Source organism: Benincasa hispida, chromosome 5 (genome assembly GCF_027475165.1).
Source record: "Benincasa hispida cultivar pf3 chromosome 5, pf3_genome.v1.1, whole genome shotgun sequence".
NCBI lineage: Eukaryota > Viridiplantae > Streptophyta > Magnoliopsida > Cucurbitales > Cucurbitaceae > Benincasa > Benincasa hispida.
In genome coordinates this window covers 30,660,103-30,670,407 of record NC_143482.1, presented here as the reverse complement: position 1 = coordinate 30,670,407, position 10,305 = coordinate 30,660,103, and the positions used below count along the sequence as shown (strand labels likewise).

Genomic DNA, 10,305 nt, shown 5'->3' with positions numbered 1-10,305 from the left:
CCAAAATTACCGCAAAAGTAATAATGAAAACAGATGAATAACATAATTGACACAAAAAGTTTATTCGTATTGTGTCCTTTATATATACTAATCATAATCATGTTATGTACTTGATATTTTGAATTTTTTAAGTGAAAGTATTGTAATTGAAAATTAAGTTTCACAAGACAACCAAATTCAACCCATTTACTTTTAAAATAAACTTTTTTATTAGAAAGTTAATTTATGGTCCATATAAAAAGTGAGTTTTTTTTTTTTCTTTTAAAAAAAAAAACCTCAAACCTGTAACCTCAACCTCAAGACAACATTTAATTATAGTTGAATTATGTTCATTTGAATTATTATAAAGAATGTTTATTGAAGGAAATATGTTAGAAAATTAGAAAACCAGTGTATTAAAGATTAATATAATTGAAAAGGTAGAAATGTAGTAATGACAATAATAAAATTTAATAGTGAGCTTATTGAAAGAAAAATCTTTCCTTAATAAATAAAGTCTTCTAATATTAAAGAAGGAAGTATATAATTAGTGTGTCTATCGCACTTTTATGTCTCCACCTCTCAAGTCAAGTTAGTAGTATCATATAGAAGAATAGATTCACATATCTATTCATTGACCATTGATGTAGCCACTATATAAGAGAATCTCGGTAGTTTAGTTTTCAATCGACATTTAAATCACGGTTGGTGTGACTAGTCTCTCTCGTTTGATGTTTAAACTATGACCATGGACAAAGACAATTGAGAGAGCTCAACGTTCTTGAAATTCTTTAATCTAGAGCAAGAATTACGACAAGGTCTCTTCACTTCAAGAGCCATATCTCTTTGTTATGTCTTATAAATTGACATAGAGTCTTTCTTGTCTAAAGAAATGAGTGAACTTTTTCACCATACAATGACCACTACGAATGAGGGACTAACAACGATGAAGGAAAAGAAGGAGTAGGAGTATGAGCTAGCTTGCATTTTTTTTTAAAAAAAATTATAATAAGAGTAGGGGCAAATCAAATCAAAGAAATATGAGTTCATGTCACAACGATCTATATAGAATGGTAGTGTCCAAGAATTTTTTACTTGTTTATCGACAATAAATTTTGTTCCTGAAATATGACATTTTTTATCTATCCTTTTACTAGTCCTCTTGTCATAATATTTAGAGGCGGAATGAGTATTTACATGCATAACTTTTCAGAACTTTGCAAATGATTTTGCAATTCATCAAGGGGTAGTAAGAGAAAGCGTTATGGATATCAGTCTGAGTTAGTTGAGGTTTTTGAGAATGCAATAGCTTTGCAAATGACCAACTAAAGCCCATTGCTGAATGTTCGAAAGAGCAGAGTGCAACAGAGGTTAAGCTACTGCCAAGGTCGTGAATGAACTTAACGATATTCTAGAACTACAAACCCGATAGAAGGTGGAGCTTATGAATATCATATTCCGCGATGTGCATAATACAGAGAGATTTTTTTCTATTCCAGCAGATATGAAAATGGAGTATTGCGAGCTTCTTCTTCTAAACAACACTTGACCAACTATTTTCATTACTTGCTTTTCCATGTTTAATTTGGACATATCTTAAATTATGGCTTGTACTTTATAATATTTTTTATGTTTCACTCCGTACTATTTCATGGACATGAATGTGATTTGATTTTCTTTTTTTGTTGTTTGTGAAATTTCTCTATCTCTACATACATTAATGTGTTGGGCAATGATTAATATCCTTTGAAGAGAATGGAATTGTAATTGTTACATGCTCACGAAGTTTGATACATCAAACAAGGTTAAAATTGGTTGAACGAGGACAATGCAACATTCAACACATTTTATACAAATTGGTGGAACAAACAATTTTATTTAGGTTTGTGAAAATATGATATTTCATTTAATTTTTTTTCCTTTGATATTAGAAAAGTAGAATCAATTGTGATATATACTAAGATAACATGCATTTAGTTTACATACTATTATAACCAGCTATTAAATAATCTGTACCCCAAATACAGATTATTATAACCCAGACTATAACCTACGCAACAAACACAGACTATTATATGACAGGCTATAATAACCTACACACCAAATACAAACTACTATACCACAGACTATAATAACCTGCACTCCAAACACATACTATTATAATACAGACTAAAATAATATGCACCCCAAACATAGACTATTATAACCTACAAACTATTATGACCCACAGACTATAATAAATATTGATTATTAAAACTTATTCAGAACCCTAAACCCTCCCTTAGGGACCAGATGAATGTATAATTAAAAATTTGAGGACCAAAACGATAATTTTTTTTTAAAATATAAAGTTATCAACAAACTTCTTGAAGGATAGTTCTTTAATGGTTAGAAAAAGAAAGTTAACAATATCCAAGAAAAGTTTTTTTTTCCAACTTGCAATTAATTACAACAGATGAGTATTCATTGGCCAAAATTACCGCAAAAGTAATAATGAAAACAGATGAATAACATAATTGACACAAAAAGTTTATTCGTATTGTCTTTTATATATACTAATCACAATCATGTTATGTACTCGATATTTTGAATTTTTTAAGTGAACGTATTGTAATTGAAAATTAAGTTTCACAAGACAACCAAATTCAACACATTTACTTTTAAAATAAACTTTTTTATTAGAAAGTTAATTTGTGATCCAGAAAAAAAAGTGAGTTTCTTTGAAAAAAAAAAGATGATAAAACCTTGACTTATAATTTTAAGAGAACATGTTAATTATCATTGAATTATGTTCATTTGGATTATTATAAAGAATTTGTTTATCGAAAGAAATATATTAGAAAATTAGAAAAACAATGTATTAAAGATTCATATAATTCAAAAGGTAGAAATGTAGTAATGATAATAATAAAATTTAATAGTGAGCTTATTGAAAGAAAAATCTTCCTTAATAAAAAAAATTCTTCTAATATTAAAGAAGGGAGTATATAATTAGTGTGTCCATCGCACCTTTATGTCTCCACCTTGCAAGTCAAGTTATTAGTATCATATAGAAGAATAGATCCACATATCTATTCATTGTCCATTGATGTAGCCACTATCTAAGAGAATCTCTGTAGTTTAGTTTTCAATCGACATTTAAAGCACGGTTGGTGTGACTAGTCTCTCTCGTTTGATGTTTAAACTATGACCATGGACCAAAGACAATTAAGAGAGCTCAACGTTCTTGAAATTCTTTAATCTAGAGCAAGAATTACGACAAAGGTCTCTTCACTTCAAGAGTCATATCTCTTTGTTCTCTGCCTTATAAATTGAGATAGTCTTTTTTGTCTAAAGAAATGAGTGAGCTTTTTCGCTATGCAATGACCACTACGAATGAGGGACTAACGACGATGAAGGAAAAGGAGTAGGAGTATGAGCTAGCTTGCATTTTTTTTTTAAAAAAAATTATAATAAGAGTAGGGACAGGTCAAATCAAAGAAATATGAGTTCATGTCACAACCATCTATGTAGAAGGGTAGTGTTTAGGAAATTTTTACTTATTTATCAATAACAAATTTTGTTCATGAAATATGACATTTTTCATCTATCCTTTTATTAGTCCTCTTGTCATAATATTTAGAGACAAGATGAATATTTACCTGCATAACTTTCCAGAACTAAAAATAAAAACTAAATAATTGCCCAAAAAAAACTATGATTATTGTATAATTGGATGAAATTGAAAATGGTAGAAAAATATTTAGAGATAGAACTTAAAAAGTTGAATTTTTTTTTCTCAACAAAAGAAGTACCTTTCCATTTTTTTAAAATAAATAAAAAAATAATTTATATATTATTGAGTAACGTATTGAATGAACCACGTCTAAAGATGACGAGATATGGAAAACGTGAGGCGACGGAAGCCAAAATAATTGCGCGTTCGTGGGATGCTCTTCACTCAACGGCTTAGATTTTTCTCAAACATGGAACGCGTTGCAGCTGATCTCCCAAGGTTGGTGATGATTTTCGGCTGTTCACACACACATCTCCCTCACTCCACAGACGGTTGAAACCAAGGAAGAAAGAGACACAGCATTGGATTTCATTACAATCCAATTTTGACCCTCCTTCTTCTACTTCTTCGTCTTCCAATATTGATTCTTGGTAATTGATTTCCCTTTCTTTGTTCTTCAGATTTCCCATTTCTTTTCCTTGTCTGAATAATATGATATCCCCCCCGATCCGATGCGACATTTTTTGGGATTTTGTTCGAGTTTTTGAAATCAAGGGTTCCTCGTCATTTATGGGATTTTGCTCAATTTTTGGGATTTGGGTTTTTTCCCCCTTAGTTTCTTTGATTATTTTTGGCATTCGATTTCATAGCTGATGGCAGAATTGGGTTTATGCTCCTGTAGGTTGGGGTGGAAATTTCCTATTTTCTTCCTTTCCTCCGTGTTTTTGCTTTTGCCCTGTTGTATTATTTCTAATTACATTTTCCATTTCTGTCTTTGTTGCTTTTGCTTTTGTGTGAGTTAAATGTCATTTTATTCCCTATAAGCATGTGAAAAATTGTATCAGAACTGTATCGAGCTGTGGGTTATGCCGTATTCAATTCATGGTACGAGAAGTTTCTTGATGTCCCAATTTTTGTTTGCTGTTTTGTATGTGTGTATGTTTGCTTGTTTGTACAGCTACATTCATGTATTTCTATTTGGTTTTGTGAACTTTTTCTTAATGCTGGTTTTATCTTTATGGTGACTTTGCATCAACCCATTCCTTTTACTGGGGTTTGTTGTGTGCATTTAAGGATTGTATCTCACGTGGTGCTCCTCATTTGGATTTTTCTCTTGCATTAGAAATTTTGGCAGAATGTGGTGTGGTGATTACTCATTGTTTTATTAATGTTGGTAAGAATGCATAACTATCTGCAATAACTGAGCACCCCTTCTAACCTTCATCCCTCAACCTTCAACCAGTACGTATTCTTCAGAATCTCTCTTAAAAGTATTTTCCATCATTTTATTTCTTCTTAAGATTCCACAACTTTCATTCTAGTTCGATTATTCCTTTTTTATACAGAGGTTAGTAGCTCTTGTATTGATAAGAAATATTACTGCATTTTCTTGCGAACGCAAATCGTTTTTATGTCGAAGATATGGGATTTTAATCAGCCATTCCTCTCTCTTTTTCTCATCTTTGATGGTTTGAGAAGTCATTGGTTGAGTTGTTGAAATGTCCTGAATCTTTGTTCTTCCTCTGGCAAGATTGAGATGGTTTTGGACCTACTAGAATTCATAAACATAGGCTTTCCACAGATTTTTTATTGTACTGTGTGGCCAATATCTGGTGGATGGAAGTCGATTAGTGTCCCTGTGGGTTTCTGAAGATAGTACGGTTTTATTTCTGGGATATGTTGAGAGATTTTATATGAAGTATGAGGAAAATTATCAGTGTTCAATAGTTGCCCACGGTTGTTAAGTAGTCTTTCAATTCCAGTAGTTATGTAGAGCTGTGAAAGGAAATTTGAGGACCAAGGATTTTTTCAGTAGAGAGCTCTAACATCACTTTGTAAAATCCTGAAGTTCTAAATTTTTCTCAATCATTTTGGGAAAGAAAACTCAAGAAGTGGTGAGCATGAATTTGAAATTTGAGAAGTGGTAAAGAGAATAAAGCAAACTTCTTTTTGGGATAATAAACCAAACTTCTCCTTTGCAAAGATGGTGCTCATCTTTTTCTTTTTGGGATAATAAACCAAACTTCCACTGAAACAAAAAATGAAAGATTACAAGGGAATCCAAAAAATCAAGTCCACAAAATGGAATGTGCCTTGAAAATGGGCTCCAATCGATTTCAATAAGACCTAAAGCATAATTATTAAAAGCAATTGCTACTACCTAAAGAGAAACATAGAATCTAACAAGAAACCAAACATCATTAGGGCTCCTTTCCATCCCTGGTCTTATTATTCCTCTCCCTTCACAAATCACACAACTCAATGCAAACTCATGTTTGTCACAAAAATTCCCCCTTCTTCCGATAAGGATGATGGAGGATCTCCTAGATTATTTCTCTATAACCTTTGTGCCTAGAAAACTAAAAACCAAACACATCATAAAAGAAACTCCAGATGGTCCAAGAAAAAGTCGGAGCTACAAAGAATATGGTCAAGATCTTTCTCTGCCCTCTAATAAAGAATGCAACAAAACAACCCAATCAGAGAAGACATCTTTCTCAAAATCCTATCTAAAGTGTAAACCTTTCCATGTAGGACTTGCCAAACAAAGAATTGAACGTTCTTTGAAATTTTCACCTTTCAAAAATGTTGAAAGAAAGAACTACCAGGAAAAAGATTCACGTAGATGGTCTACTGATGCTTCAAGAATATTTTCAGCTAAGTCTCTTGATAAGAAGCTTGCTTACTCTTCTTCTTTGCTCAAAGTATTTTCTACAGCACTTCGGAAGTCAAATTGTCCTAAAAGAGTAAATATTCTTGCCCTAAAAGAGTAAATATTCTTGTGGATCATGCTGAACATCAGCTTAAACACATCAGATTCTTTTTATAAGATGTTATCTACAACTGTGCTGACTTTGATTTACCTCTTTTGTAATTATTCACTAGGTAGCATCTTTCTTAGTTGGAAATCCTTTCTTTAGGGGGTGGGGTTGCTTTTATGGGCTTGTTTTTTTGTATGCCCTTATATTCTTTCATTTGTTTCTCAATGAAAGTTGTTGATTCTGTCAGAAAAAAACTGTGCTGGCTTTGATTTGCCTCTTTTGAAGCAGCTGAATCCATGAATCATCTATTCTTTGAATGTTCCTATGCCAAAAATTGCTGGAATTCATTCTAATATGAAATGGGTTTTCTCAAACGACTCAAAGTTCAACTGTATTCATCTTTTCATTATTTCAATAGAAATTCGGTGTCTTATTTTTCAAAAATATATCTGCAGACTGCAATAACTGTATCATTGCTTTCACTTGTTTACGTTAGATATATGTAATGTTGGTTTGAGAAAAGTGATGAGAAACAATAGGAGGGGAGAGTAAAAGAATACTTTAGCATCAGATTTCTCTTGATCATGGCTAACAAAAAGGGACTGGGATGGGGAAGGACAAGAATGACAATATAGAAATATGAGAGGAGGTATAGAGTTAGGGGGTGTTTGGGGCAAGGAGTTGGTTATTATAGTCCTAGGTTATTATAGTCCTAGGTTATTATAGTTGGGTTATAATAGTTTGTGATTGAGTTGTAGATTATTTTAGTTTGGATTATTATAATATCAAGTATGTATTTGAGGTATAATCTATTTTAGTTTGAAGAAGAAATAGTAAACACTGTAGCAAAGAGTAAAAAAAGAAGATGAATGTAAAATAGTAAAAACTGTAGCAAATAGGTAAATATTGTAACAAATAGAGGTTTTGAAATAGTGTTTACTGTAGTTAATTGGAGAATACAAAATATTATTTACTGTAGCTAGAGATGGTTATTATAATCTTAGGATAGTTCTTGCCCCATATGCACCCTTACAGTTTAGATTTGGAGTTTTAGAAACCCAGTGTGTCTTTCAGATGAGAGTGCCTTAGCGACTCTGCTAGATAGATAGAAAAGAGAGAAAATGAGGTAGGGCACTGTTCTAGTTGTGCAAAAAATGATATGGATGGGAGAGGTGTTTTTGGTCCTGGCTTTTGCACATCCATGGGATGAGTGGGTGTTGTTCCCGAGTTTTCTTTTTTCTTAAATATCGGTTATTTTGGAATTTTTGTTTTTCAATTTGTAGGTATGAAAAAGTGTTTGAAGCAAACAAATAAGTTTCTCAATCTATTTGCTGCCTAGTCATATTGGTGTCTTAAATTTTTTGATAATGGTATGCTGCCTATGTCCATATCTATGCTTCCTATTATGCATCCATGTTGAATAGTTCTTTTATTTTCTTTTACATGTAGGATTTCTCAGATGTCTTCCAACATCTTTGAAGTTGTGTAACATCGCTTCTCTCTCTCTCTCTCTCTCTCCCCACACCCCTCCAGTTGACTTCATTTTCACCAATAGCATGGTCTAGTTCTTGGTTTATTTGTTCCAGTGGAAATTGCTTGTCCTTGTGTTTTATCTTAATGTCTCTTGTCAATTTGCTTTTGTGATTCTTTCCTTTCATTTATGATGCCTTTCAGATGTGATGTGGAATTCCTATGGCAGTAGTTGTCTTGCTTAGTCCAGAAGAGTTTTATTTTTGTACACTGAATTGGTCAAACCAACTTGATGGGAGCTAAGTTGAGCCTAAACATTTTTGGGGCTAGAGTTGGTGGTCCCGATGACTTTGTTCCCGTTGAAACTTGCAAAAAGCAAAAATTGATGTCAAACTATTGGGAGGAAAACCAGAGACTGATTTCCAGCCTTCCTGATGAAATTTCTATCCAGATTCTAGCTAGAGTTCCCAGGATACATTACTTGAGACTCAAGTTGGTCTCTCGAGCATGGAAACGTGCTATTACAAGCAATCAGCTCTTCCATCTCCGACAGGAACTTGGAACGGCTGAGGAATGGCTGTACATACTGACAAAGGTTAAGGATGGAAAACTTGTGTGGTATGCTATGGATCCGCAGGCTAGACGATGGCAGAAGTTGCCCCCAATGCCTACTGTTTCTATGGAAGATGAATCTAAGAAGGGTTTAACCGGGCAGCGGATATGGAATATGGCAGGTTCTAGTATGAGAATAGCAGATGCTATAATGGCTTGGCTTGGGAGGAAGGATGCATTAGATCAAATGCCATTCTGTGGTTGTGCTGTTGGTGCGATCGATGGGTGTCTGTATGTGTTAGGCGGATTCTCCAGTGCTTCAGCAATGAGGTGTGTCTGGCGATACGATCCTGTTGCAAATACATGGAACGAAGCGCACCCTATGTCAATTGGTAGAGCATATTGTAAAACTACGGTTTTAAACAACAAGCTTTATGTAGTTGGAGGGGTTACGAGAGGCAATGGTGGTTTGTCACCCCTACAATCTGCTGAAGTATATGATCCAAATTCTGGTGTGTGGTCTGAGATGCCGAGCATGCCCTTTGCTAAAGCTCAAGTATTGCCTACTGCATTTCTCGCTGATCTACTTAAGCCAATTGCAACAGGACTAACATCATATCAGGGCAAGTTGTTTGTGCCTCAAAGTCTATACTGCTGGCCCTTTTTCGTCGACGTTGGAGGTGAAGTATATGACCCAGATGTGAATACCTGGGTTGAAATGCCCATGGGGATGGGTGAGGGATGGCCCGCGAGGCAAGCTGGAACGAAATTGAGCGTCACGGTCAATGGGGAACTGTACGCATTGGATCCTTCTAGTTCTCTTGACAATGCCAAGGTCAAGGTATATGATTCCCAATCTGATGCCTGGAAAGTTGTGGCAGAAGACATTCCCATTCATGATTTTTCTGATTCAGAATCTCCTTATTTACTTGCTGGCTTAACCCAGAAACTTGCATGTTATCACCAAAGATGCAAATAACAACATAACTGTTATGCAAGCTGGTGTGAGAAATCACCATCTGGCTTCCTTCCAATCTGCATCTGCATCGTCGTCGTCGTCGTCATCGTCATCTTCACAAGATATCTGTTTCCGGGAATTGCATGAATTAGAAGAAGAATCTGAAAACTTTACAAAGGTGATAGCCACTAAGAACAGTTGGGTCAGCCGAACTGGTCAGTTGCCAGACTCTTGTTATATAGCCGTATATAGTTTCAGTATAATTACTAATACTCCGAAGGTGGTAGACCCGAAAGTCGTAGATTTTTTTTTCTCTCTCTCTCTCTCTCTCTCTTCATAGCAGCAAATGTTTTATGCGGCCGGTAATGCAAGTCTTATTGTGTAGTCCCCTCGATGGTTTAAAGGATTGAAACTTCATTTTAAGTGGATATATCATATTTGCTATTTAAGAGACTATCTGTCTTCCTTAATTCTAAAGATCATTAGCCAAGATTTCCACTTCCAGTCAGTCACTGCACTGAAATCTTCCATAGAAATAAACAATTATTATGAAAAAAAACTGGGCGTTGAAGCATGAGTTCCATTGTACAAAATCTATGTAGATCCAGTAAGTTTTTAACTTTCAACAGAAAAATAGTTTTATTTTTGGGAACAAGAGCCCATTATTGCTGTTATTTGCCCTCAAAAGTTTCTTACATTTTTACCTTGTTCTTTTAACCATGGTGGTTCTAATGTTTGAGGTACTACTTTAGTTCATATAGAATTGTTTCTATGGTTAAGAACCTTTTATTAATAAGAATTTAGTGTGTTTTCTTGGTCTCTGTAGCATTTGTTATTAAACACATTTTTGGTCCATTTTAAATCCATGA

The 10,305-nt window shown here is 34.0% G+C and overlaps 1 protein-coding gene across 1 annotated transcript; it reads left to right on the top strand.

Annotated features, from left to right (window-relative positions):
• The first annotated feature begins 3,984 nt into the window (after positions 1-3,984).
• LOC120078077 (F-box/kelch-repeat protein At1g22040) lies at positions 3,985-9,892 on the top strand. The gene is given in 4 exon segments (XM_039032281.2): positions 3,985-4,125; positions 8,131-9,427; positions 9,429-9,626; positions 9,628-9,892. Coding segments are annotated over 3 exon segments (1,458 nt in total). The 5' UTR covers positions 3,985-4,125; positions 8,131-8,218; the 3' UTR covers positions 9,679-9,892.
• Positions 9,893-10,305: the final 413 nt, after the last annotated feature.